The sequence below is a fragment of the Neocloeon triangulifer genome, unplaced genomic scaffold (genome assembly GCF_031216515.1).
Source record: "Neocloeon triangulifer isolate White Clay Creek 2 clone unplaced genomic scaffold, ASM3121651v1 ptg000014l, whole genome shotgun sequence".
NCBI classification, from domain to species: domain Eukaryota; kingdom Metazoa; phylum Arthropoda; class Insecta; order Ephemeroptera; family Baetidae; genus Neocloeon; species Neocloeon triangulifer.
This window is the reverse complement of record NW_026775556.1, coordinates 11,691,127-11,718,395: the sequence shown is the minus strand read 5'-3', so window position 1 is coordinate 11,718,395 and position 27,269 is coordinate 11,691,127. Positions and strand designations below refer to the sequence as shown.

Sequence of the window (27,269 nt, the reverse complement as noted above, 5' to 3'; positions counted from 1 at the left end):
CTGAAAACAACGAGAGTGAGAGTCTCTTTTGCAGGGTAAAATAAGAGTGAATCCAAGGGCGGAGATATACGTTAATTAAACTACGTAAACGCAGCTGTCAGTGTCATTTATTCAGTCGGCACGCATTGTTTCCTCAACAAAAAAGCTTCTGCTTATTAATTATACGGCGGCAAGTGATGTAATTTTTGCACGCTGACGAGGGAGAAGACAAGGTTATTATATTATTTCTGAACCAGCTTATTTTGTAAGCCTCCCGTGTGCAAGCGCCACCTTTGCAAGCGGTGTATTATTTAAGAGAAAATTCATATATTAATTACCTGCTTCTTGGAAATCTAGTTTTTTAGCCGTCGGCATAAATCTTTGTGCTAATAAAACAATAATTATCGGTTTTCACGTTTTGGGCGTCTCTCTGAAATACCTCGTTAACGTGATAAAATAAAGACTGCGGAAAGAAGGAATTTGTTATTTTAGCAGACTGTCTTGCAATCGGCTATAAAACTAATTAACGGAAATACCTTCCACCCCGCTTTGCAAATAGATAATATGCAACAGACGCGCAATTCAGTTGTTGCCACTAATTGTAAAAGCGTTTTGCAACCATTTATGCACTGTCAGAATTAATTACGGAGAGACAGATTGCTAACTGCTGAACATATTGAAATAACGTCCATCAGTTTCACGCACAATTAGCGATGATAACGTTGGTCACATTCCTGGCACCCCGCTCTCTATCTCTGCCATTTAGATTTCAAAATATTTTGAATTGCAGCAGATTGTTTGCACCATAACTCAGTGTAAATAATCAATATGCAAATTTCCATTTTGCATACCAAAGAGTATTAACATTGGGTTAATATAGGAAAGATTAAATTTATTTGTTAAAATACAAAATTAACATTTTTTAAATCTAGATTTAAATAAAATTATGTTCAAACGTTTTTATTAATGAAAACACTAATCGTCCATGTTTTAATACTAATTTCTAATTAAAATATTTTTAATTATTTGTTCCAGAGCGCCTGGTGCGACCATGGCAACTACAGCCATCTCTCATCACTGACCCTTATCGGACAAATTCTTGAGCCATGGACGTGGACGCAGGAGGTGGGCCGGTGTGCCTGGACACCAATGACAGCAACTGCTACAACATGTCCGACCGCATGCACTTCATGGACAACGAGACCGGCATGATGTGCGCCAGCCTCGATCAGCCGCTGCTCACCCTGATGACACAAATCATCTTTGCCCTGGTCTGCGTCGTCGGTCTGCTGGGCAACACGCTGGTCATTTACGTGGTGGTGCGCTTCAGCAAAATGCAGACAGTGACCAACATGTACATCGTTAACCTGGCGGTGGCCGACGAGTGCTTCTTGATCGGCATCCCCTTTCTAATCGCGACCATCTCGCTCGAGTCGTGGCCCTTTGGCATGACCATGTGCAAATTGTACATGACCTCGACCAGCATCAACCAGTTCACCAGCAGCATCTTTCTTACCATCATGAGTGCTGACCGCTATGTGGCCGTCTGCCACCCCATTTCGTCTCCAAAAATACGCACCCCCTTTGTCTCAAAGGTGGTTTCCCTGACGGCTTGGTCGGCCAGCGCCCTTCTCATGGTACCCATTTTCATGTACGCCAACACCGTGGAGAAGAACTCGACGAGCTGCAACATTTTGTGGCCAGAAACAGAGACCTTGGGCGGACAGACGGCTTTCACCCTCTACAGTTTCATTCTAGGCTTCGCCATTCCGCTGGTGCTGATTTTTTGCTTCTACTTCTTGGTCATCCGGAAACTGCAGACGGTAGGTCCGAAGCACAAGAGCCGCGAAAAGAAGAAGTCGCACCGCAAGGTGACCAAGTTGGTGCTGACCGTGATCACGGTCTACGTCTTCTGCTGGCTGCCCTACTGGATCACTCAGATGGCGCTCATTTTCACGCCGCCGCACCAGTGCCAGTCGAAGGTGACCATCACCATCTTCCTGCTGGCCGGCTGCCTCAGCTACTCCAACTCGGCCATGAATCCTATTCTCTACGCTTTCCTCTCAGACAACTTCAAGAAAAGTTTTCTCAAGGCCTGCACCTGCGCAACTGGTAGGGACGTCAACGCCACTCTGCACATGGAGAACAGCGTGTTCCCGCGCAGGAACAAGGCCAATGCTGAGCGAAATCGCAACAATGCGCACCAGTTCAATCTCGGGCCACCAACGACCACCGCAATCGAGGGCGCCACAAGCGCCGGACCCATCCGCGAGACCTCAACCACGGCTCTGACCATGACCTCCAGGTCCAACGCCAGCGAACCAACTCAGATCAACACTCCTGTCATCGAGAACAACGGCGCCGCCACCAATGGTAACGGAGCTTTAATCCCGGCCACTGAGGTTTAAGCTGCGTGTCCGTCGCTGCTTCCCAGTTCGCCCCAAATGGCCAGGGCTCTTTCCCTCAATCTGTCTCTCTTTATCTCTATAGCAACTCTCTCATTCCCTTCGTTGTTTGGATTTTGAAAGAGCCATCGTTGAGCCTGGATGCTTTTTCCATAACCAAACACGCGCTTCTCTCTCACTGCTGTAATAAAGTGTAATAATTTTTTATTGAAAGTCTGATTTCACTGCTGTTCAGGCGCACTTTTATTGATCTCGTTTGTGTCCTATGGCTCCCACGGTAATTGAGTTTCCGGCATTTTATCTGCAAAAATCATAGCTCGGGCAAAAATCCAGATTCTCTTTGTGCACTGTATGTACCATGTGAAATTTTTCCCATATTTTTTGAGCCGTGCAAATATTGAATTTTTACGAGTCCAACGGAGAAATATTGTTTCACGAACCATAAACCAGATCAAGTGTAATAAATGTTGGCCAAAAATGTTTAAATACACTTATGTATTTGTAGATGGTTAAATAAATTGTATAATATTCTATTTCTTATGTTATGATGAGTAATTTTGAAGCAGGGTATGATCATTAGGTTCTTGAGGGTATTTGCGATTTTATCTTTAGAGTTTAATTGCTGTCTCGTGACAATGTAGAAGTATAATTGAAGCATTACAAATTACAACCACCAATGATCGATGAAAAGACTGTGAAAAATTGTAAAATATAATATACTTAAATGTAAATAATATTCATAAGAGATGCCAGGAAAATACTACAAGATTTTGTTTATAATTTGTAAGTGTGGAATGCTTGGATAAACTTGAATAATTAAAAACTACTCCCTTATGCATAGGTTCTTCTAAATTTTGTGTTGATTTTGTTTATTTAGATAAGCATATAAACTGTCTCACGCTCTTTATTTTGCATGAAAAGCGATTGCATGAAAAATGAATAGGAATGAATTGTGCTCCAGCGTAGACACAATTTATTTTATAGCAAAGTGAAAATTTCATTTTCAGTTTTGTTCATAAAAGTGTAATATGTTTTCATTTACGCAGATCGGCTTCTGTTTTATTGTCCTCAATAAATCTATGTACAACTAAAATTTTACTTCCTCAGAAAGTAAGATAAAAATTCCATATCCATTTAAAAAAAAGATATATTTCTGTGTGCTATCTCAAGAAACCGTTTCTTCCTTTGGTGGAAAGGTGAAATGTCGCTTTTTGTTTACTTGTCAAACGCAACACATAAATGTCATAAATTATCTGAAAGCTGGCATACTTGTTTTGAAAGGACGTTATTTGTCATTTGATGTGATTCTAGTGTGAGTGGGTGGCGCTTGGCATGCTCAATATTGTACATTACTTGTGAATGGAGAAACATCTTTTAGAGGAATGCTGTCTGTAAATTAAATTACATATAAATTTTTTATGGAATTCGCTCAAACAGCAGATTTTCCAGGAACGTTTTTGGAGGACAACTGGAATTTTTTCTTTAGCCAGAGGTCAAATAATTATTAATGTCGCTACGGAATAATCGTCTCTTGTCGTCTGAATGTAATAAAAGCGGCTTAATTTTCAATTGCTTACACAACTCTCTTTTGTTGGTATAAGAGAGGTTCAAAGGAATATACAGGAAAAAAACTAATTGTCTATTTGTGTCATAAATACTTAAATCACTTACTAGAATTTAAAGTCACTTAAATCGTATAATACACTTACAACATTCCCCTGGTCTAATCAGACTTTCTCACGATTATTTTCCTAACATCAATTTTCATCACTAAAATCCTTGGTGCCAAAAATTAAAGAGTCGAATTTCTTGTATAATATAGGAGTTAGCACATTAAATTGTCTATCAAACATATCTTTCCTATTTGCTGTAACTGTTGAATTCAAAAGATTTTAACGTCGTTAGTTCAGCAGCAGAAAAAAAATCATGTTAGTACGCTAACCATGTATATCGCCCTCCGTTTTGGCTTTTTAGCTTTGTAGATAAATAAAATCACGTATTTGTATTATGTCTTAAAAAAATATTTGGACATGAGAGTAAATTTAAAAAAAGATCAAGTTTTAATTGGGAAACATTCAAAAATTGTATGCATACATATATTTAACAAAATACATATATCTCTAGTCTTTTATTGAAAAAAATCAACTTATGAAAAAAGAGGAAAGCAGAAGCTGTAATCAATTTTATCAACAATACCTCTCTATTTTTGTACTTGCGGTGATTACGCTGCAGTCACATGATATTTAACCACACAATTGGTCTGCATACACATTAATCATGTTACATTATTCACTCAGCCATAAAAAGAGACCGTTTTAAATGATAACTTGCAGAGCTCAAACCCCATAAAAGAGGAAATCGGCGCAAAACCCATATTTTGTAACTCGCAAACAAGCTAAAATAGAGAAGTACTACCCATGCCATAATTTATTTTTTCAAAACTATATATACGTTTCCAAATTTTGACACGTTCAAATGCAGCAGTATAGTCAACCAAATAGTTTAAAAACACAAACCTCATCAGAAATGTGCTTACGCAAAATTTAGTGTGGCTAACCAGCCTGAGAAGGTTCTCGGCGAGGTTTGTGTTCAATTAAAGAGGCTACATGTTAAAAAAAAGATGACTGTTTACTTTGATGTACTCCATCATATTTATTAATGTAATATGTGTAAGGAAAAAATAAAGTGGAATAACAGAGAATTATGTGTTTGCTCTCTGTCTGCCCCATGCAGACTACGACCATCCTCTATATTTATGCAAGCGTGCTTAGTCCACCAATCAGTGCAAATGGCACGATCGCAAACAACCCTCTCGCCAAATTGAATAAACATCGTGTCACCTTTCGCTTCCACAGTTTGAGCATACACAGAATTAACAGTTGTGCACCTGTGCTGATTAATCGTTTGGAAACAACTAGACTGACGCATTGTTGATTTGGTAGTGTTGAAAACGGATTTAAGATAATAAATGCTTTATTTTCACACTGAGCGCCTGTTTTAAACTGTGACGTGTCTCTGAAAAGTTTAAATTCAAAATCTATGTTTCTTTTCTCTTCAGATTACTTTTTAATTTCCCTTATCTAGTTAAATCAAACTTGGAAGCTTTCCCTACAGGGGTTGAGGGCTCAAAGTTGCGCACTTAACTATATTTTCTAGTTTACACTTTAATGGGTGCTTGGAGCACTTTGTTGATTGAAGAATTGCGCGGCCTTGCTCTCATCGTGTGAGAGCAAATAATTTATTTTATTAGCGATGCGCACATTGCGATGTAATTTTCTATTAAGGGTATGAATCATTATTGTGCAAATCATGCAAATTATCAGTACGAGAAATTGATTGAAATGCCATTTTACAAGCAACGTATTTCTTTTTATTAGAAAATATAGAAGATCTTGAAATATTTATTGTTAAAAAGAAAAGACAGTATATCATCAAAATAAAAATGTACCGCAGCTCCATATATATTCTTCACAAACTCGTCTTGCTGACGTTTTCCAATCTTTAGAAAACTAAATATATACTTACAAATAATCAAGCAGAATTTCGCTCCATCGGTTATAAATGATAAATTAACATTCTGCCACTGAATCAAACCAAAGCTATTTAGTCATTGAATTGAAATTCAAATTTGTAGCGAAGCGCAATTGGAACTAAACCTGAATAATATTTAGCGCCTGCGACGGTTGCAGATTGGGTGAAGCAGAACGCCGCAGGTGTCGAAAAAGTAATTAGCACCGAGGGCTGATCGGCTCCGGCGATAGGGACACGCATAGATTCGGCGTGTTTGTGCCGTGTGTGGGTGCCACGTTTAAAGTGGGTGTAGCCACAAAGCGCCGGGACTTCAAAGGGTTTAATCGAGGCGATGAGAGCTAGCGGATGACCTCGCCGGCCAGCACTCTCCTCTGCCTGGGATGAATGGAGAGATGGTCATAGAGTTTATAAAGGCACAAGCAGAGCGGACCACCCAGCAGTCAGATTCAAACTCTAATTCATTCTGCAAGACGAGCCATACGGCAGTGACAGGTGCGGACAACTTTTAATATAATATATAGTAATTTAATTAAACGTGCTTTTTATTATATGCCCTGGGGTCAGGTAGCTGGAAATTCAAGAGGCTTGGTTGAATAACAAGCCAGACCGCCAGACTATGTGTGCTGGAGAAGTAGCCAGGGTTAGTTAAATAGCCTCTTAGCATATTAGTTCTGTAGAATATATTGAGCTTCGCAGTACACTCGTGAATACTATTAAGACTTTTTTTACTGATACGTTGAAACTGAGTTCTAAACAATATAAATAATATGTATTTAATTGCTTTAAATTACAATAAATAACTTTCAAATATTATTGGATAATTAACGGTCAGGATGCTGATTTTCAAAGAAAATATTAAAAAATAATACAACATATTTATGACCATATTGTAATGTTTAATTTTTTAATTTTAACTAATTAGAAAAAAAATAGTTTAATAACTATGGAATATTTTAATTTTTCTGCAGGTCATTTGAAATGGCAGCAGTAGGATATGCACCCTCAAGCTTTGTTTTGGTGATTGAAGTCTTTTTGGTGGTCAACATGATCACAGGTGCAATCCTGAACGTCGCTCTTATTCGCCTCAACCCAAAAAACCATCGTCGCCTAATCCAAGCCTGGGGAGTATGCAACCTGCTCGCCCTGCTGAAAACACCTCTCCTGGTGGCCACCATGCACGGCGGCCACTGGCCGGCCGGAGATTTTCTTTGTCGCACCTATATGTCTGTAGCAATTTTACAGCAGTGGACGTCACCCTGGCTCACGGCCTTTGCCTCGCTAATGTTGATCTTGAGAAGCCGCCCCCTGCACAAAGTGGCCGTCGGCCTCTGCACCATTCTCTTGGCCTTGCCAATGGTGCTTGTTTTTTGCACCACGGCTCATTTGGAGACTGAGGATTCGAGCAGGTGCTTCCTTCCACTAGGGACGCAGGACATTGTGTGGACCACATTGGCGCTTTTCTTATCCTCATTTTTCACGCCCGCAGCCACAGCCGCCTGCCTTCTTATTGTGGCCACGCATAAGCCACAAATCAACGGTCGGAGATGCGTTGCTGGTCTCGTTTTAACTTTGGTAATTTAAATATAAAATAGTAAAAAGTTATAATAAATTATAAATACTTTTAGAAGAAGATTTTAAATCATTCAAATAATCAAAAATGCAGAGGATTTAATATCAATTGTGTTTATTTATTTATTTTTTTTTTTTTACCTCTTTTTGGAGATGCGGACTCTTTTTTTACTCTAGTATGAAAATACAAAGTAGTAAAAGTAATAATACATTATAAATACTTTTATTTGGTAATTTTAAAATTTTTCAAAATTTAAAATGCAAAAAAAGGAATATAAATTTTATTTTTTTATTTTGTATTTGCTTTTTTTATCCTTCTTAAATATGCAATAAATTTTTTTTTAATACTTTTTAATGTTTTTCTCAAACATTATATTATTATATGTATTAACGATTGGTTAATTAAATTTATTTAAAAGTTTCAATTTAGAAGAATTTAAATCTGAAAATTTTTTAATTAATTATTATTTTCAGATTATATTCTTCACCCCTCATTGGGTAACCCAACTTGATTTGATGGAGCTAAAGCCTGTGATGCCAATCAATGCATTTCTGTTTGCTGCCTTAATATTGGATTTTCACTCAGGAATTGCAGTCCCACTCATCTTTTTTCAATTTGGACGCACGAAATTATTTAGTGAAAAGAATTTGCGCCAGCTGGAAATTGACTGATGTCGCTGAACTTTCATTTTTATATTTTTAACCGCAAAGATAATTTTATGAAATAAAAAATATATGTATTGTAAAAATAATACATAGTCTTAAAAGTTCAACACACTATAATTTTTCATTTGTAGCTGTTTGAAATCTTTCTTTTTATTTAAATAATATGATTCAGTAAATAACAAAATTCACTGCCCGGCCTAGATCTAGTAGACTTTGTTTTGACGGCGAGCAGACGGCGAGATCTGTTCATTTAGCAGGCTGATGAGGAGCAATTCCAAAGTCGATTGATAAAATAATGGTGTGTGGATATGGTGCACGTGAAAATTATTACTTTTTGTTTGACAAGGTTTGAGGATATAAATCACCGGCAAAATAAACACCCCATACAGCACTTGAGGAGCCGCTGCGCGTAATGACAGCGAGCGCGGGCTTGATAAAAATCCTAATTATAGTCGTCCCTTTGTGTTCTTGATCTATTATGGGAGCAAACAGGATGAGCAGAGGGGAACCCCGACACGACACCCAACCAAGTAACACAGATGAAATGTGCTGCAAGGGGCTCGCTCCAATTCACAGCCCGCATTTCGGCCAAATATCTTTTCGAGTGTGCGTGGTCCACCAGTTTTTGATACCCCCGCTTTTGGTTCCGGCCTAACTGGTCAGTCTGACAGTCAGCTGGTTGGCAGTCTTTCGAAGAGTTGGCTCGGATTGTTGTTCGATGACAAGAGATGTGATCTCTTCAAGCATTCCGACTGAACATTTAATAGAGGCGCCAATTAATTAGGTTCTGGTTTATCTAGGTCAAAAGGTAAGAGGCTTTAATTGAATTCATTTTTATCTAATTAATTGAAGTAAATTATTGTTAAAACATTTTTGTTAAACATCTTACCCAATAATTTGTAAATTTTGCAGCTTCGATCAACATGGATATGCCTGAGCAAGAGTATCCAATTTTGCACCCAGAGTATTCTCCGGTGTTGACTTTCCTCTATCAAAATCTTCCTTTCCTCAGTATATTTATTGGGTGTCCGATGAATATTTACGCAATTAGGACGCTGCAAAACGCATATCACCTGCCAATCAGGTTTGCAAACAACCCTTAATAGCACAATAGAATATTATTGCAGCCTCGCATATCACGGAAAGTGATATGGTCGCGTAGGTGGACACCGTGCAAATATTTGCTGCACGCATACCAAAGTGGCCTCGCAAAGCTGAAACTTCGCCGTGACGCATGTGTATTTGTTTGCAGGAATTCTTGCAGGTGAGATGTGTAGGCAACTCGCTTGACATGGATAGCGTGGGGGTTGCATAACGTTTTTTTTTTATTTTCATCAAAGAATTTGAAATTAAATTGCGCGGAGTAATTGTTTTTAAATGCGTCTAGGCAGAAATCTTTCGGCTTTGTGGAGGCAAAATCTACCTTTTTTGATTAAATTAAATAATAAAAATGTTATTTTCAACTAGGGGCCTTGCCATGCTATGGTGCTCATGCAATTTCCTGTCAATCTTGGTAGTCGAGAGCCTTTTTCTGTACGAGTCTCACTCCGAGGAGTGGTCCCTAGGCGGCTTTGCATGCAAACTGTACAAAAGTTTCTCGATGTTGCCCGTCTGCATCAACCCATGGTTCGTGGTGGCCTCAGTGGTCAGTTTTAGCCGCCTGCTGCCCCTCAGGGGCACGATTACGTGGATCTTGGCAACCCTTACTGCATCTCCCCTAGTCTACATGTTTTACATGTACGGAAACTTGGAAACGACTAACGAGTGAGTGGATTAAATTTGAATGCTGATTTTAAGCGTGATCACGATCAAGAGCGACTTCATTTGCTTTCATTAATTATTATTCATGTTTGCAGTGTCGGCGCGCTAAATCTGACCGTCAGCAGCTGTGCTCACGCCGCAAGCAAGGATGAATTCTACTGGACCAACGTGCTCAGTTTCATATTGTATTTCAACACGCCAGTCGTCGTTGCGTTTTGCTTCTTGGTGTTCAGTTACCAGTTGCAACAGAACAAGACCGCAGAGTGGAGCTTCGGTTACAAAATTGTTCGCAGCTTGTTTTTGTCGCAGGTAAATGAATATACTGAATTACAAAAGGAATCAATATTGTGCTATAAAATATTGGCATATTTTTTACTTATTTAAATGTCATCCGTCCATTCACTTTCAGTGTTTGTGTTGGCTGCCGCACTGGGTCGACCTGTTTTACTTGACCAAAGCCAATGACGCTTTCAGCGACACAACCTTGGCCTTTCTGGTGGTCGAGGCCTTTGTCTTTTTGCACATTGGGGTTCTGGTGCCGCTCACTTTGCGCCAATACGCCCTCCGCTACTCGGACCTCTCCGTCCACCTCAACCCTTTGGAGCCAACAGTTAGCGTGGCCGAGTTGCATGGGGTGCAAGAAGAGCCAAAGGACTGGCCCTAAAAAAAAACTTGTGATCGGTGATAAGCGGCAAAGCAAATTTTTTTGCTAAGTGTTATTTCCACAGACAAAATAACAGTGTATTCCTGTTTAAACATATTATTTATTATATAAATAATGTCCCAAAATAAATATATAAACTATTGCTCTAAAAATTAATAGAATAATAAATAAATGTCTCGCGAAGCCCCCTCTGATTTTGTCGGCTAAGACTGGGTGCCTTTTTGAGCTGCCTCGCAACACAATTTCACACTCGGAAAGCTGTCAATTATCATTTCCTCAGCAACAACTCGGCCAGCGTATTAAGCGTATACCAGCAGCCACTTGAGTTGCCATGGTTTCCGAACCCCTGAGCCATGCGCACTGGCCTTGATGGCTTTCAGCTGGAGCAAAAGTGTAACAAGTGCGACGAGGAGCAAAATGTAAAAGTACAAAAAGGCCCAGAAGGACCCCTTTTTCCAGCACAAAATCCCGTCAAACCGGAGTACAGGGTAATAACTAATTACTTTTTCCCATAGGCAAGGACAAATCGCCCTTACCTAATAGGAAAATTAATGAATTTGCAAAGTCCACGCCCGAACCGTATGGAAAGTATAGTAATATTTTAAAGCACAATTTGCTTGGATTGAAATTTTTGAGATTGTCATTGGAAGTTTCCAAATACTTGAACAGTCCAAAGTCCCTAGCAGGCAATTCGGGTTCTGTCTTTTATCGCTTATCCTTTCCTGCCCCCAACCAGATAACAATGTCACAAGCGCAGGCCACCAGATAATACGCTTGCAAATATCCTCCTTGTTAAAAAAAAATATTATATTATTGAGAAATATTACAAAAAAATTTAAATTTTTTGCCTCTGAAATAATTCAACCTCTTTGCAGGTGCAGCGTAAATGGATTAGTGTCGACGAAGGGACCAGCCCTGTAATGCCTGAATTGGAGGCGCTGAGCACTATCCAGGTGGTTGGCGAACCTCTGGTGATGACATGTGGGATGCTGACCTGTCTTGTGAGCATCTGCCGGCTGTGCAACATGCAGACGAAGAACGCGGCCACCGAAACGCACAAAACAGCCATCCTTTGGTGCTTCCTCAACATCATTTATGCTCTTTTTGACCAGACGGCGCTGACCCTTATCCTCAAGCACAGTCCTGTGAGCACTTGCAGGATTTTGTGGTTCTTCAGGAACTTGAACCTTTTAAGCTGCTCGTGGATGACATGTCTTTTCTTATTCATAATTATGACTCCACACAGAAAGTTTCCATACGTCTCGCCGTGCATGATCCTCATCGCAACCGCCACTTTGATCGTCGAGACATTTTTGCCTCTCATTTTTGTTGAATCGCACGGCATTGATCTCTGCGTCCGAGACGAGCAACAATTATTGCTGGACTACCGCTTCATTTGCATTGACCACATTCCTCTTGTGACGTCGCTAGTGTTCCTGGTCTTCATACGTGTAGCCTGCTATAGAAAAAAGCTGTTGCAGGCATGGAGGCTCTTCAGAATGTTGTGCTGGCTGCAATTTTCCACCGCGCTGACGCATCTGCCTTTTTGGATGTCCAATACCACTTTCCTGAGCTTATTCTTCGCACACGATCTCATTTTGCACACCCTGTACTTTAACGCACTTGGCTGTTTGGTGGAGAAGCTGCTTTGCTGGGTGGTGGTGCCGCTGGTTTTGGTGGAGGCCCAGAGCAGATTTGTCAAGCTCGTATACACTGTCGAAGATGATGTCGCACATGATTCAAATCTTGTGCTGGTGGAGTTGGAAGATTTAGAGCAGCCGACATTTAGTCTCGCCGATGTGAACGAAAGGACTGATCTTTAACTTGAATGTGATTTAATCTATCAAATGTCTATTGAATGTAATAAAAATTAATGACGGATTTCAAAAACGAAACAATTTATAAGTGTTCCATAAAATTAATTAAATATAGTATCACTATGTATTTTCCCTGCCGGCTTAACAATAAAAATATTTATAATATTTATGATCACCCTTATTTAAAAATTCATGTTAAAATTGGAATTAATAATTAAAACAAGTATTGTTTTACGGTACAAACGTTTTGACAAGATCGGTAAATTATTATTTGAAAGATTAACACCGCAGATTTCAATATAGTATACCAGTTAATCTAAACATCTCTATGGTTTCTAAACGATGGAACAGATATTTTTAAACATAACAAATTATTATCACTTAAATGGCTGTGCTATCAACTGTCTATAAAATTTTCCGTCTCAACAGCAAAATTAGTTATTAATACCTATGCCAGAGTAATGTCGTTTTAGCTTATTTGTACAGCTTTGTTTTTTGCAGACAAGTACTAGTTACGCTAGCGAAAAACTTCACAATTGTCCTATTTTTTGTTATGTTTCTTCAATATAAAATTTAAAAAAAATCAAACTTACATTATGAAGAATTGCACGAAAACACATTATTGTGGTGGTAGGTGGCATACTCGGATAGCTGAGCAGTCTCGTCATTCCACCCTAACTCTGACACACAACCTTGGAAAGTTGAATCAAAAAATCTGGCAATGGAGTTGGCTGTCGGATGGTTATTTGGAAATCCACCTGAAAAATAATCGTTCATTTTTACCTCTTAAGGTTGAATTGTTATATTTACCAACTATAAATGTCAGTGTTGTTTTAACTTTGTTTGAAAACTGTCTTTTCTGTCTCTTCCAATCAGATTCAAGATCCCCCATCTCTCCGTCCAGCCAAACAACCGACTTTTCAGCAGAGTCCCACAGAATGGTAACCCTTCATTGAAATTATTACATATATACATAATTTAGACAATTCAAATATACTTCAGTCAAACAATCTCTTTACCTGTGAAACAGACCGTTGTTTATCAATCCGGATATTATAGCTGTGGTAGATGAATTTTTTTCATTTCCCCAAACAACTTGCAACCTTCCATCAATTAGTCCAAGACCCACAAAGGCATTTACATCTGATTTCTAAAATACTGATGGATTTGAAAAAAAGTTTGATTGTATTATTATTTTTTACCTCATCAATCCACACGATCAACCCTTTGTTGCTTTTTGTTGAAAACTCCACATTCAAATATCTCACAGGTGACACTTCCGTATCATCAGACATTAACAGGGGTGCTTCAAAAGTGATATACCCATTTCCTCGAAATTCTGGCATAGATGCGGAAGCTACAAATTTTAAAATTCAAGCAATACAAAATATTTTATTCAATTCAACTAACATTTAGCTTTCAAAGGCTGACTCAAGCAATTAAGTTCAGACTGACTTTCCGTACACGGGTCGAGTTGCAACAATGCAAGAGCGGACTTGTCGCAAGGTCGTACGTTTCGGGCTCCCATAACAAATAAAGCATCACGGGTGCGTAAATTCTTAGTCATGATCCCAGGTGGGGTTATGTTGTCTAAATTGAGAGTGATTTCGGTTTCTTGAGTGGAAGACTCAATGTCATTAAGATCGTCAATCTCTTCATTCGCAGTTTTGTTGGAGGAAAGGGAAGACATGTTGAAGTCTTTCGCTCTCCTGATGTTAGTATTCCGATTGAAATCACTTTTTCTTAAGCTGTGCAGTTGGATGCCTTTCTTTGTGTTGGATTCTGGAGTGAAATCCATATTCACTACTAATTTTTATTTTAAATTCCCAACTGAGAGATATGAATATTTGTGTTACCTTTTGCTACATAAGAAGCCATAATTTTTCCTCCAAGTAAAGAGATAATTTCATCACCAAGGTTTGGCACAAAGCTGTTTTTAGTCAGTTGCACCTAAAATATATTAAAGCATTCACTAACAGTTATACCAGCCAACTATACGAGTTAAGAAATTTACTTGTCGAATATACTCGGGTGAAAGCTGAGCAACCTGATGTCTAAATTTATGAGGTTCATTCCCCACAGTTCTCACTCCACGTAGGTTAAGCCGAGCTCTGCCAAGGTGGACAATTACCTTCCGCCAATCAACATGAAGTTTCCTTAGACAACCACTGTATGGACGAATCAATAACCATGTCACAGGTGCGACTAAACTCATATCTGACGCTCCACCTAAATAGCGCAACAAATTTAACAAGATGATTTTGAATTTTAAACTCAACATACCTATATACAACGTAGCGTGTCCTCCATTCCAATTTGACGATTGCCCTGGCAAAAGCCAATTAGAGACAGATCTGCCAGCCACACTGAGAAAAACTCTCCTTCCAACTCGGCCAGCTCGCACTTTCATCCAAACTCCTGCTCTGATAGAAATACTTCGAGGGCTACTCAAAATCATGGGGGCTTCATCACCTTTAGAAAAAGAAACAATTTTAAAAAAGAAATTCAGAAAGGCATCTTTTTATCAAACCTGTCCCTATGATAAGTTCCAAAACCCGATCCGCTGTGAGCAGCAAAGTCATGAAATCTCCCGTATCTGGGTCTTGCGAGAAAAACAATACTTGGGCAGCTGGAGGTCCAGTCCAAGCTTGTGGTTTCATTTCAAACTCCACACATGAGTGTTCCATCAAACCAGGATCGGAATAGAGAGGCATGCTTCTTGGTATTTCCAAAAACGACCTTTTTCCAGTGAAATATAGTTCTGGCCAAACAACGGAATTCCGAGACTCAACTGCAAAATTTAAATGAGCGAAAATAATTAATGAGCCTTTTAAAAAAAAATGAGTTAGTACTTGAATTGCAGAAACGACCAGTTTTTCCCAAGGGACAATCACACTCATATCCAAATTGTAAAGGCACGCAAGTGCTTCCTTCTGCACACATATTTCTCTGTGTGTCACATGGATTCCGTGGCTCTGCACAAAGGGGCCCAAACCATCCTTGAGCACACAGGCATCTGAGATGAGAAACTTATAACTTACTCTGACTTTTAGGACAAATGGGTATATTTACGTGAATGAAGGTCCGTGAGGTAAACAAATTCCACCTTGACGACATGGGTTTTTAGTGCAAGGATTGTAATCTTGCTGCATGACTGATCGGCCTTTAACTGGACTGTTGGGGGATCCTGGAGGAAAGTATTTTGTAACTTGTGACTGAGCAGTTTTAATTTCGATATGGGATAAGCAGCCTTCAAAGCCCGAGTGCTTTGGCAAATCATGTGGCAGAATAGAAGTATTTCCATCGTCAAATCCCCCTAAAAAGTATTTTCAATTATTTCAATGCATAATGCAAGCAGATATAAATTACCAAAATAAGCAAATGGCCTAGTATTCAGCTGAATCATTTTTCCAATGGAATAGCCACTGTGGGTCATGTTGTCTCCCTTCACACTAAGCCATCCTTCTTTTCCACTTCGACCAAATCTAACCTCGTACTCCGAACCAGATGGGAACTCTTTGGCAGTGAAAATTCTTCTGGGGCCTGTAAAAATGAAAGAATTATTTGGAGAAAAAATTTAATAAAAATAATAACCTGATCCAAGATCCCAAGTCAAAATAATCCGACCATGAACATATCCTAATGCCATGTGGTCTTTAGGACCATGACCAATGTAGGCCAGCAGGGCCACTTGGTGAGTCCGCATTGGAGTAAAGCGAACACTCATCTCGACTGCCTGCTTAAAACTTTCATGCCTGGGCAGCAAGGGCACTGCCATGAAAGGGTTTATGTCCACAAAAGTAGGGAAGAAGCATGGCTTTGTGATCAAGTGCTCTGTACAAATCCGTATGAAGAAACAAAGGACAATTATTTAAAAAATCTCAAACCATTTTCACAAAAAACGCCTTCTCTCCCCATTGGACAGAGACAAACAAAATTAGTTCCGGGGTGCATCAAACAAGTGCCACCTGCTTGACATGGACTGTTTTCACACACAGAAGTTTCACATCTTGGTCCTAGGCGCCTGTTAATTGGTCATGTTACAAAAAAATTAAGAATCATAGTTTTTTCTACATACCCGCTAGGGCAGCGACAGGTCCAGCTGTTTGAGGGTGTCTCTTCACATGTTCCTCCATATTGACAAGGGTTGGATAGACAAGCTAGTTGTACACACTCTGATACATCATTTGAACCAGTAGTAACATCAGCCAACAATATTTTAGATTTCTCATTCACCTGATGAAAGCTGAATGGTATTTTTTGTTTAAACAAACAATGATAGAAACATACTTTAACGTCCGACAAGCAAGCAACCACTCCAGGTGAAGTTGAAATGCGCTCGCTATAGATTTCATCCTCTTCGGAATGCTTAGAAGTTTCTACCCTTGGCCAGGAACCAAAAACAAGGTGCGCCAGGGCTGTATCTTTCTTCTTGCTCATGTATGGCCGAGTCTGTTCACCAGAGACAGCCAAAGAGTGGTTGAGTTTTAACTCGGCTCTGCATCGACCGGTTCTCGTAATGTTGTTTAAAACCCACATTGACAAACTTTAAAGATTTTAAAAATAATTTGAGGGCCAAAGATGATTTGAGCAAACCATACCTTGCATGAATTTTGGTTGGCTTGCCAGTGTCAACTCGTAGCTTGGATTCGGAGAATTTTACAGACTGGAGTCCGCATGAAAACTGCAGCTGAAGCCTTCCACGATAAATTGACATTTGCATGAAGTAATTTGACATTGGCCTTTTAATCAATTAAAAACAGTTAGTTGAAATTTAAAAACAAACATTTAAATAATACCCTTCATCAGCCTCTGCAAGCGTAAACACCACTCCTTCTTCTGACACGATTCGAACAGTTGCCTCAAAAGAGTGAGAAAATTCACTGCTCTTTCTATTCACACCAGAGACAACTCTAAATAGAAGCCAAGATGTTGGAAGAAGAGAAACTTCTGAATAATTGGTTGGAACGTCACAAAATAGGCCGGTAAATTGGAATGGACAACGACACTAAAAAATTATTTCAATGAGACGATTTAATCATTTTTTTTTTTAAACTGCACCATCTTACCTGAATATTTGTGCCAACTGAGTAGCAAACTCCGCCGTTCAAACAAGGAGATTCAGTTTTGCACTTTTTAAGCTCCGCTTCTGTTGCATCTCCATAATCTGAAGTAGGAGGGCCATAATCAGGAACTTCTGAAGAATCTACTGCACTTGTAGTCCAAGGGAAACTTTGAGTTTCGTGGAAATCTAAAATTCCATCGTCGGTAAAATTTTCAGACACCGAAACACTCGTTGGCAAGGGGGATGTTTTTGAAGGTATAGCTGGTTTACTAGAATTTGAGTGTGTTGTTTCTGGAGTTGTCCGGGAGATTATTGCTGGAGAACTTGATGGCTCTGTATATATTTCTCTGATTGAAGAATCAGTCAACGTTGAAAATTCTCTCTCGTTGATGGTACTGATTAGTGCCGAATCAGAGGTATTGCTAAGTTCGTTGAATCCACCAGTGCTGGACACACTTGTCAATGAGAAGGATGCACTAGTTTCCTGCGCACTTGTGCTTAAAACGTCTGGAGCACTCAGTTCAGTGATTGAATCCTGAATGCTCAAACTGCTTGAGCTGACATAAGATGTTACAAAATTATTCTTTTCAAAGTTATCAATTGAACTGGTCATAATTCCAGATACAGAGGAGTCCGACGGCTCCATAGACGTGACTTGCATTTCAGTCAAATTAGTCTTGTCACGGTCATCAGCAGCTATAGTAGCTCCTGGGAGAAGAGATATTTCACTTGATGTTTCTTCCATATTGTTGATATTTGTAAAAAAAGTTGGCAATGATGGTTCCGACATAGGAGACGATAAAGGTGCAACTCCTTCTGTGGTAACGGCATCCACGTTTATTTCTAGGGTTGATGATTGTACCTGTCGGTCTTCTAGTGGAGTATTGAGACCAACAGTTGCATTGACTTCATTGTTCACTGATTCAGTTGATGATGGCAAATCTTTAGCCTTCGATGCATCTTCGATCTCAGTAAATTTAGAATAATCCCAAATTTCTGTTGTCCCCATAGACACCAAGTTTTCATCTTTTGAAGGAAGGGAATCAACATCCAGTTCAGTCGTCAATAAGAATCCAGACTGTGTTTCATCAGAAAATTTAATGTAAGAGTCTGAGAATGTTGACGGAGATGAGAATTTTGGCATCAGATCTACTGGCAACGACACTGTGACCTCTGTGGTAAGGAAAATTTGTGAAACTGAACTTGTACTGCCAGCGTCTATTGTTTCTTCATCAAGAGTCTCTTCACGATTACTATCTGTTGTACTTGATAAAAATTTTGTTGAGGTTCTTGTAGATTTGGCAGTATGGCTGGTGAAAAATTCGCTGATCGTGTCATGAGTCGAGGTTAGTATTGTTGATTTCGGAGAAGTCGTTCCCTCTCCCAAGGTGCTGGTTAACTTGGTTGTTGATAACTCATCTGAGTGAGACTCTGTAGTGGGTAAACTAGGAAAGTAGGTGAGGTTGGTGCAGTCTTGTCCAATTGGACACTCACAATACTTCCCGGTCACATCAGAAGGGCAGGAACAAGAAAATCCATCAACACCGTCTACGCATGTGCCACCATTTTTGCAGCTGGAATTAAAATTTCACATATTTTTTTATTTCACAATAATCATTTTTAAATTAATCACCTTGGTGTTGGTGGTAAAAGGCACTCGTCATACTGATATTGGCAAAGGTCTCCATGAAAATCCGGCACACAGTAGCAAACACTTGTGCCTCCCTCCTCGATACATATTGCTCCATTCAGGCAAGTGTTTTCTTTACACAGTGACAGCTCCAGCTCACATCGCTCACCGGAGAAGCCTTGAATATTTAAAATTGTTTAATGTTTCATATCTCTGTTTAAGGTCAAAATTCATCGAACCAAACGGACAGGCGCAGATGAATTCAGAGCCCCTCGGAAGGCAAAGCCCGCCATGCATGCAAGGCTGGAGAATGAGACAAGGATCAAGAGCCTCTTCGCAGATCGCACCACCCCATCCAGGAGCGCAGATGCACCAGAAACGCTCTCCTGGTCCCTCGACGCAGGCACCACCATTCAAACACCTCTCCGTGCCGGTCTCGTTGCAAACGGAAATATCCCATTCGCAGACAGAACCTACGAGAAAAAGTACATTAATGATATATTTTTTATTAACTCCTTATTTTATTTTATAAATCATCTACCAGTATATCCGGGAAGACAGTCGCACCTGAAACCATTGCTTCCGTCCACACATGTGCCATTATTTTGACATGGCTCAGAAAGACACTCATCTCGGTCAATTTCACATGACAAACCTATAAGAAAATAAATTATTTAGAGTTTTGATATAATGTACGTCGTTAAAATTCGGGCAAAATTTTATCACCTGAAAATCCTTCTGGACAAGAGCAATTGTAGTTGGCAACCAAGTCGAAGCAATCGCCTCCGTTGAGGCAGGGCTGCGACCAGCATTCGTCCCATTCAGTTTGGCAATTTGTCCCGGTGTAGCCATCGGCACAGTAACAAGAGTATGAGCTGCATTTGCATACATTTCAAAATTAATTCTGAATTTGACTAAATAACTCTGAGAATTAAGTGCAAACTGCAAAGTGTTTACAACGAGCGTCTTTAGCTAGACGGTCTAAAATGTTTTGAAAAACTGTTGTTTTTGTAAGGCTGCCAACAGAATCAATAAATAATTTTATTATTTTAGTGTCATAACCTTTACGTCTGCTTATATTTATGTATTGAAAAATACTAAATTAATGTCAAAAATTTAATCATAAATAAAATTGTCAAACAATATACTTAAAAACTATTCATAAAAATAAAATGATTTCTTATTAGTGTTGTAGAGCCTGAATATTTTCTGAATTTTTCAAAAACTGATAGCGCGAGGGGATAAAGCTTCTTAGGAATTTGCAATTGCTCATATCATTTAATATGCATAAAAAATGCTAAAAATAAAGTGAGTAAATTTGATTAATAATGAATTAATACGAATATCGAGTTTGGTTCTTTTTACCTGTTCACATCGTCCATGCACAACCCATAAATGCAGGGGTTACTCAAACACGCGATCCCAGCCTCAGAAAGATAAACTAGCGATGACAACAAACAGCATAATAAAATTGCAGCGTTCGTCCAATTTTGGTACATCGTGGCAGAGGATTTTTTACGCTCTTTTTGCTGACGGTATTTTCTTGTAGGAGAAATCTCTTGGAATCTTTGGGAATACCATAGAAGTGAGCCTGTCTGCATAGTTGCTGCCTTTCATCAGAAATTTCTATAAAATGTATTTGAAAAAATATTTTAAGACTTATAATTAATTAGACATTTTTGAAAGTGACTCTAAAATTATAAAATTCATTTTGGTGTATATATTTATTTATTTATGGAAAATATTAATTTAATATATTAACTATTTTTAATTAAAATCAAAACTCAACTACATAAATTATAATTTACTCTATAATTCTTCTTGCAATCAATAAACCCCATAAACCTTAGTAATATTACAAAACTGATGAAACCTCTAGGCGTGTACGACCTAGCTACGTTAATTAAAAAATAATAATAAATAATAACACACATAATAAAAAGAAATCAATCATATATATAATATGATAGATATTAAGACAAATTTTAGATGGAAAAATTTGACGTATCTTGTAGTCACGCTTAGCCCAAACACCATTTAAAAAATTCAGTGTTGATAACAATGTGACAAAAATCTTACCTAACACCGATTTAGCTGATATAATCAGTGAACACTCAATTTTAGTAGCAATTGGACATGAACATTAGTTGCTGGCTGATTTTTTTATTACAACCAATGTAAACACTTGATCTGTTTCCATAGCAACCTTACGGGCAAACTTTATGTTTCTGCCCCGCATTGGAGTAAAAATATTCCCCTATCTTCAACGACGAGAATCAAACACAATAAATTTAAATTCTATAGTGAAAGTATTCCTTTCTTGTTCAAGAATGGTATGAAAAATCAACAAATATTAATTGTTTCTTGAATTTTTTCAGCATTCATTGGAAATAATTATTAAAAGTGAACAGTTTTTACCAATAATTATTTATTTAAAACTTCAGTTTACTGTTACAGCAAGATTTTCTGTACATTTGCTCCAGAAATAGTTAATGCAAATCATTATTAATTAAATACTTCACATCAGTGCATTCAACGCAAGTTCAAAAGCTCCTCTTTGAAACAAGAAACATATTATAATGGCTAAAAATAAAATTATTCTTTTCTCACTCCTAATTTTAACGATTTATCACCTTGCTGCAATTATTTGCATAGCAGTAGAAATGGAAAGGATATTATATTGCAGCATTCATTTTGCTAGATTGGCTGATCTTTAAGTCCATCAAATAAATTAAAATTCTCCAAGTACTAAAATTGCAACCCTTTACAGCTGCATTTAGAAAAGAAACTAACGTTATCTCCAACTATAGGCTGTAAACCTGAGGTAATTTAGCCCAATTACAGTTATTTTATTTACAAAAATTGGGAAATGTCAGGACTCCAAATTTTGTGATCATTATCAAGCATTAATTTGAGGGACAGTTGTTACCAAAATAATTTTTTTCCCAAACTACATAATGCTTTGATTGCTGCTTAAATTAAAAGACTATGCCTTCTGGATAAATCACAAGATCATCATGCACACTTCCTTCTTATTTACAAGAAGATAGAATTAAATACCAGTTGTAAGAGAACAGTGTTTTCATAAAACAGTGATGAAAGTATTTAATTCAAATAACGGCAGGATGCTTGAAATTCGGTCCTACAGAGGAGTGTCAAAAGCACAGAGTGTCTGAGGACATCAATCTTTCAAAAGTTACTGGCTAAATAAACAAAATCATTGTGCTTCAACAACAAAAACACTCATCCGCCGTATTTTTAATCAACCTTGACAACACTGTAGATTTTGCGCACGAACCAGAAGCAGGCAAAGAAGCCAATGGTGCCTGAAAAACAACTTGTAAGGATTACCAAATTATGATAAAATTTTAATATATACCTGTCAAGAGGAAGAAGAGGAAAACCATGATCAGTGTGTATCCAAAATAAAGGAAGGTTGATGCTGTGTCCTCTATGTTCAACTTTGTGACAAAATAGTGGACGCAATAGATGAACAAATAAAATGCTGTGAAGCCACTTGTTAAGAAACTGCGCCACCACCAGTGATAGTCCTGCACAAAACATTTTAAGTTATTACAAAACTCCTAAAAAAGGTCACTTGCCTCAGCACAAAGATGGAAGTAGCAAAGGAGAATGGTCGTCTCTGAGCAGGTGATGACAAGGATCACAAAGACCAAGAAGAGGAATCCAAACATGTAGTACATCTGGCTGGACCAGATCGAGTTGAGAATGAAGAAAAGCTGGATGAAAATGCAGCCAAAAGGAAGTACGCCACCCATGATAACTCCAGGAATGGGTTGTGTGTAAACGGACTGTTCCGGAATCTGGCGAGGAATCTGGTTTGTCCTGACAGGGTGCTCAAGTGGCTATGGAAAAAAATTTATGTAAAAAAAAACACCATTTAATCAAAAGCAAATTTTTACCCTTTTTCTGAATCCAAGGAAAGCTCCAACAAAGGTCAGGGGAACCGAAACGCCAAACCAGAGAGCCAAAATGGCAATCAGAGTGGTGAATGGTACGGCAGCCGAACTTCCCTCGCCCCACAACACCAGGTTGAGGACAAAGAAGAGCGAGAATACAACACTGAAATGAAAATAATTGGCATCAGTTATTTAAACACCATCAGAGACAAGATTTCCTCGAAAATAAATAGTAAAATTATGTAGTTTAAATTGAGACTCATCTTACCCAGGGGACAGCATTGAAGTCAGGAGGACATTCAGCTTCCACTTTTCCCCACCAAAACTTTTGTAAACGCGTGCAGAAATGTAACCAGCTGGAGTGCCAAGGCAGGCGTAGAGGACCATGGCACAGGTCATCAGGGCGCCTCGATTGGCTGGGGACAAAAAGCCCAGGCAAGCAAACGCCAGAGTTACCAGGGTCATGCACAACACCTGGATGCCAGAGCCGAGCAGAACAGAGAGGAGCATTCCCTTTCGAGGAGGACGGAACACGTCTCCGTGCACTAATTTCCAACCAAACTCTTCTTGTGCATCTTCTCCGGAGTCGATCTGGTTGTACCTGGCAATGTCCTTGTGCAGGGTTCTCAGGAGGATCATTGCCACCATTCCAGATAGGAAGAGAACAATCACTAGTGAGTTCAAGATTGAGAACCACTGGATGTTTGAGTGCGGCATCGACTCAAGGATGTAATCCCATCGAGATGACCATTTGATGCTGTTGTTTTCCTAAAAACGGCACAATTTGTCAATCTTTCCTCAATGAACTATTAAATTGACTTACGATAAACTTGACCGAGTATGAGTACGTGATGGACAGCTTTTCACCATTGGCAAGTTCCTTTCCGTAAATTTCCATCGGCTTTGTACTGCTGCAGTCAGGCTTTGTTGGGTCTTCGTGCAAGATGCTGCGAGGTGAAACTTTGACAGCTGAAATTTTAGAGTAAAAAATATGAAACACATAAATGGGTTAAATCTTACAAATGATCCTTCCTCCTTTGCTGCCCAAACCGCTTCCCCAGTCCTCTTGCTTTCCGCTATGATAGGTGATGACAATGTCGACATGATTGTAGGCGTAGTAGACATTTTGCTTAGCACCCTGAACAAATTAATATGATTAGGGAAAATTATCTTCAAGAAAAATTATAAAAATAAAATATTCTTAAATTTTCCAAATAAACCACAGCCATACTTTCTGTAAAACAAAATAAAGAGTTAACTTTCCTGCTTGATATACAGGAAGTGTGATAAAATTTCCCCCAGCGGTTCTGCCCAAAGAAAAACTTTACAAACTTGGAACACTCACTCCAATTTGGCAGTTATCTTTTGTCACGTCATGACTGTAGCAGCCCATAGGGAAGCCAGTCGAGCAATGCTGCTGGCCATCAGTCATCTGATAACACCAGGTAACAGGCATGTTGTCTAAACAATAAAGGCATGGAAATAAGAAAAAGTTAATGTAAAAATCCTGCAATCTCGCACCAACTATCCAGTGATGTTGATAGTTGAGACTAATGCCCTTCTTCAGATGCTGCAGGTTCCTCAGTGACTCTGGTTCGCCTCCTTTGTACTGCTTGGTGCACAAAACTGTGCATGTTTGCGGCTCCAAGAATTTGATCTAAAGCATTACAGAGTTAAAAAATCGAAATATTTTTCCACTTGTTTATATATTTCACCTTGTAGGGGGAGGGTCTGATTCTCTCTCCAAATACCACCTGACCAAGATTTTCCACTGGAGAATTCGTCTCGTCAGTTAGGCAAAAGTCGAAGCTAGAATTTAGTAAAGAATAAGTATTTTTTTCATATTTTTTTTTTTTTAATGAAAAGGATTTACTGGTGATACTCGTAGGGAAGAACGGAATCTTCAGAGTTCAGTCGGTTGACGTACAAAGCAACATCAGACTAGAAAAAATAATGTTATATTATTTCAATAATTTAAATTGTATATTTTATATTAAAATTTTTTTACGCTGTAGATGATACATATTATAATTAGTTTATTCCATTAAATAACGTCAACTTTATAAATAATAAAATGAAGATGTAATTTTACAGCAAAAACTTTTTGAATTAATTGGTATATATAATTAATTGTAGCACAGACTTTAATTAAAATTTAGTATTTTATAAATATTTTTTAAGTTCCACGCAAACAGAGCTGTAAAAATAAAAACAGGAATATATTCACTGATAAAAATTTTTGTTGGCATTTTATCAGAAAACCATGTTGACATTAAACCCTCCGTGCTTTCGTATGCACAATGCACGCCAACTCCACGTCATTGACGAGTATTATTGAAGCGGTTTGAGCGAAAAGTAATTTTTGCCAATAAAATAACACAATGAAACCGAACTTGTGCGTATGGTCCACGTCTTGAATAAATGGTTATACCTTGCATGTATCACGATTTCCTTCGCCTTCTTTGCAGAAATTTACTGGAGCCAGACCGGGAAGATAAAACGCCCAAGCAGGAACATTGGTCGCAAAAAGAAAAATAAATACGGTCGCATAACACCCCATGTTGACAAGTTCTATTTTTAAATCAAGACAAGTTCATGTGTGAAGGAGAAATCCTCCGGAAACTCGCAACAGTCACTGAAATTTGGTCGGAAATGTCAAGCAAAACACGAAACACCGCTGACGACGGCCATAACACGTCGAATCGTCGTCAAAAATCTAGGAGTGGGGGTGAGGCAACTATGACTTTGCGTTGCCAACTTGTGAGAAAAGATATTCTTTGGCTTTTTAAAAAGTTATACTAAATTAAAAGATTTTTCATAAAAATAGCATATTAATTCATTTTCATGAAATTAAAATATATGTATTGTTGATGCAAGTAAAAGAGTTGTCATCTTTTTTAATTCACTTAATTTACCTTTTATTTTGTAATGTTGTCAGCCTGAACAACCGCAGCTGATCATAAAAAATTGATTTTTTCGCGACTTTGTGCGAGCGTGAAGCCAGGTTCACAGGTTCAAACGGTTATACCGGCAGGGGGCGGGGATATCGGTAGCCGGTTGTTTGTGGAGCGGGGTGGCGCGACGTATTTTTATAATTTGAATCCAAAAGCACACGCAAATGACACTCAAGCTGGAATTTATAGTTCACTGCGTACTATCTTTTCCGCGTCTTAGGAACAAGTATTTTTAATATTTTTATGCATCCATATTTAATACATTTAAAAATATATGTCATATTTCTTCACCTTCTTAAATTTAGAAATACATAATATTATATAATTATCAGCAGAATATTTTTATGAACATGGTAAGAATATTACAGGCATTCATTTTCATTAGGCTGTGGTGCATTGTATGAGATCAAAGTATAAAAATTTTTTCCACTGTTCTGAACAAATTTATATATATATTTTTTTTAAATTTTACAAGCTATGTGTATTCATAAAAGAGATATTTGCCTAATAGCTTGCTTGTTATCTTTTATATTTAATCAAATGTTTATACCATTTTTTTGAGATTGAAAAATCTTTTATATTTTTCAAAAATTTAATTATTCGGATCATTAGGACCAAAGTTACGATTTTTTGAGTTTTCGTTTTTACATAAACTTGAACAGCGCAATGACGCCGATGTCTCTCTTGTGTGAGACGACCGCGGCTTTTTAGTCCAAAAATTTTTGAGGCGGGTCGCAGAGTTTTTATTAATTATCTCGCCTGCTAATGAAGTAAAAATTGAGAAAATTCACAACTAAGCTCAAATACATCTATTGTTTTTTTATTGTGAGAATTCAGATTCTGAAACATCTATGCAAAATTATTACAGTGTTTTTTCCACTTCAACTTTGACTGCAGCACATAGATTTCAAGTAAAAAACACAAATTAATTATGATTAGTTGCTTAAAGACTTGGCTCAAAACACTTGAAGCGTTCTTGTCAATGGCATCAATAGAATAATTTAAATTTAATTCAACCTTCTTAAAAATGTGATGTTCATACTAAACTGCCGAGCGCAAATACTTTGCTCCCACTGGTCCGAATCGCATAATTCTAATGATGGTTGATTCAAAATTTTAAGCTCCAGAGCAAGAAGGTATTGTTAAAGCTCTAAGTGCCCTAGGTCACCCGCTGCCCTCTTGACCTCTGGTTTTTAATTTCAAATTAACTTTCATCAAAATTTGACAATTTTAATGCTGATTTCAACGAACCTAATATTGGCCGTGTCAAAAATTTTGCACCCACATAATTATATTTTGTAAAATTAG

At 38.3% G+C, this 27,269-nt stretch overlaps 5 protein-coding genes across 9 annotated transcripts in view; 3 read left to right on the top strand and 2 right to left on the bottom strand.

Moving 5' to 3' along the window:
* LOC132201788 (somatostatin receptor type 2-like) overlaps positions 1 to 4,425 on the top strand; it is an 83,463-nt gene extending 79,038 nt beyond the window's left edge. For all 4 annotated transcript variants that reach the window (XM_059628261.1, XM_059628260.1, XM_059628259.1 and 1 more), the window contains one exon: positions 1,015 to 4,425. In XM_059628261.1, the coding sequence (XP_059484244.1) occupies positions 1,086 to 2,387 (1,302 nt within the window). In that variant the 5' untranslated portion in view covers positions 1,015 to 1,085 and the 3' untranslated portion in view covers positions 2,388 to 4,425. The remainder of the gene's footprint in view (positions 1 to 1,014) is intronic.
* A 1,799-nt stretch (positions 4,426 to 6,224) lies between these two features.
* On the top strand, positions 6,225 to 8,180 carry LOC132201790 (uncharacterized). The gene is made up of 3 exons (XM_059628265.1): positions 6,225 to 6,407; positions 6,884 to 7,487; positions 7,959 to 8,180. The coding sequence occupies exons 2-3, from the start codon at positions 6,894 to 6,896 to the stop codon at positions 8,154 to 8,156; spliced, it is 792 nt and encodes a 263-aa protein (XP_059484248.1). The 5' UTR covers positions 6,225 to 6,407; positions 6,884 to 6,893; the 3' UTR covers positions 8,157 to 8,180.
* LOC132201786 (protein eyes shut-like) lies at positions 7,827 to 19,979 on the bottom strand (the record flags this gene model as incomplete). Its single annotated transcript, XM_059628256.1, has 23 exons — positions 7,827 to 13,150; positions 13,203 to 13,339; positions 13,412 to 13,542; positions 13,595 to 13,749; positions 13,803 to 14,198; positions 14,249 to 14,342; positions 14,407 to 14,621; positions 14,676 to 14,864; positions 14,923 to 15,183; positions 15,245 to 15,408; positions 15,465 to 15,708; positions 15,762 to 15,935; positions 15,987 to 16,226; positions 16,280 to 16,416; positions 16,471 to 16,628; positions 16,683 to 16,938; positions 16,994 to 17,134; positions 17,192 to 17,400; positions 17,462 to 19,031; positions 19,091 to 19,265; positions 19,327 to 19,560; positions 19,629 to 19,742; positions 19,814 to 19,979. Coding segments are annotated over 23 exons (5,724 nt in total), but the record flags the coding sequence as incomplete, so codon positions are not given.
* On the top strand, positions 8,680 to 12,565 carry LOC132201789 (uncharacterized). Of its 2 annotated transcripts, XM_059628264.1 has the most exons (6): positions 8,680 to 8,958; positions 9,063 to 9,234; positions 9,618 to 9,914; positions 10,007 to 10,220; positions 10,321 to 11,063; positions 11,451 to 12,565. In XM_059628264.1, exons 2-5 carry the CDS (start codon positions 9,074 to 9,076, stop codon positions 10,573 to 10,575), a joined length of 927 nt encoding a protein of 308 aa, XP_059484247.1. In that variant the 5' UTR covers positions 8,680 to 8,958; positions 9,063 to 9,073; the 3' UTR covers positions 10,576 to 11,063; positions 11,451 to 12,565. The 2 variants fall into 2 exon arrangements, with proteins under 2 accessions (XP_059484247.1, XP_059484246.1); XM_059628263.1 differs by lacking the exons at positions 8,680 to 8,958; positions 9,063 to 9,234; positions 9,618 to 9,914; positions 10,007 to 10,220 and having other exon boundaries at positions 10,663 to 11,063.
* A 1,519-nt stretch (positions 19,980 to 21,498) lies between the features above and the next one.
* On the bottom strand, positions 21,499 to 25,715 carry LOC132201787 (transmembrane 9 superfamily member 2). The gene is made up of 12 exons (XM_059628258.1): positions 25,439 to 25,715; positions 24,881 to 24,948; positions 24,723 to 24,816; positions 24,529 to 24,664; positions 24,353 to 24,468; positions 24,028 to 24,145; positions 23,831 to 23,976; positions 23,276 to 23,775; positions 23,011 to 23,170; positions 22,690 to 22,953; positions 22,467 to 22,638; positions 21,499 to 22,413 (listed from the first exon to the last, which is right to left on the bottom strand). Exons 1-12 carry the CDS (start codon positions 25,565 to 25,567, stop codon positions 22,346 to 22,348), a joined length of 1,971 nt encoding a protein of 656 aa, XP_059484241.1. The 5' UTR covers positions 25,568 to 25,715; the 3' UTR covers positions 21,499 to 22,345.
* Positions 25,716 to 27,269: the final 1,554 nt, after the last annotated feature.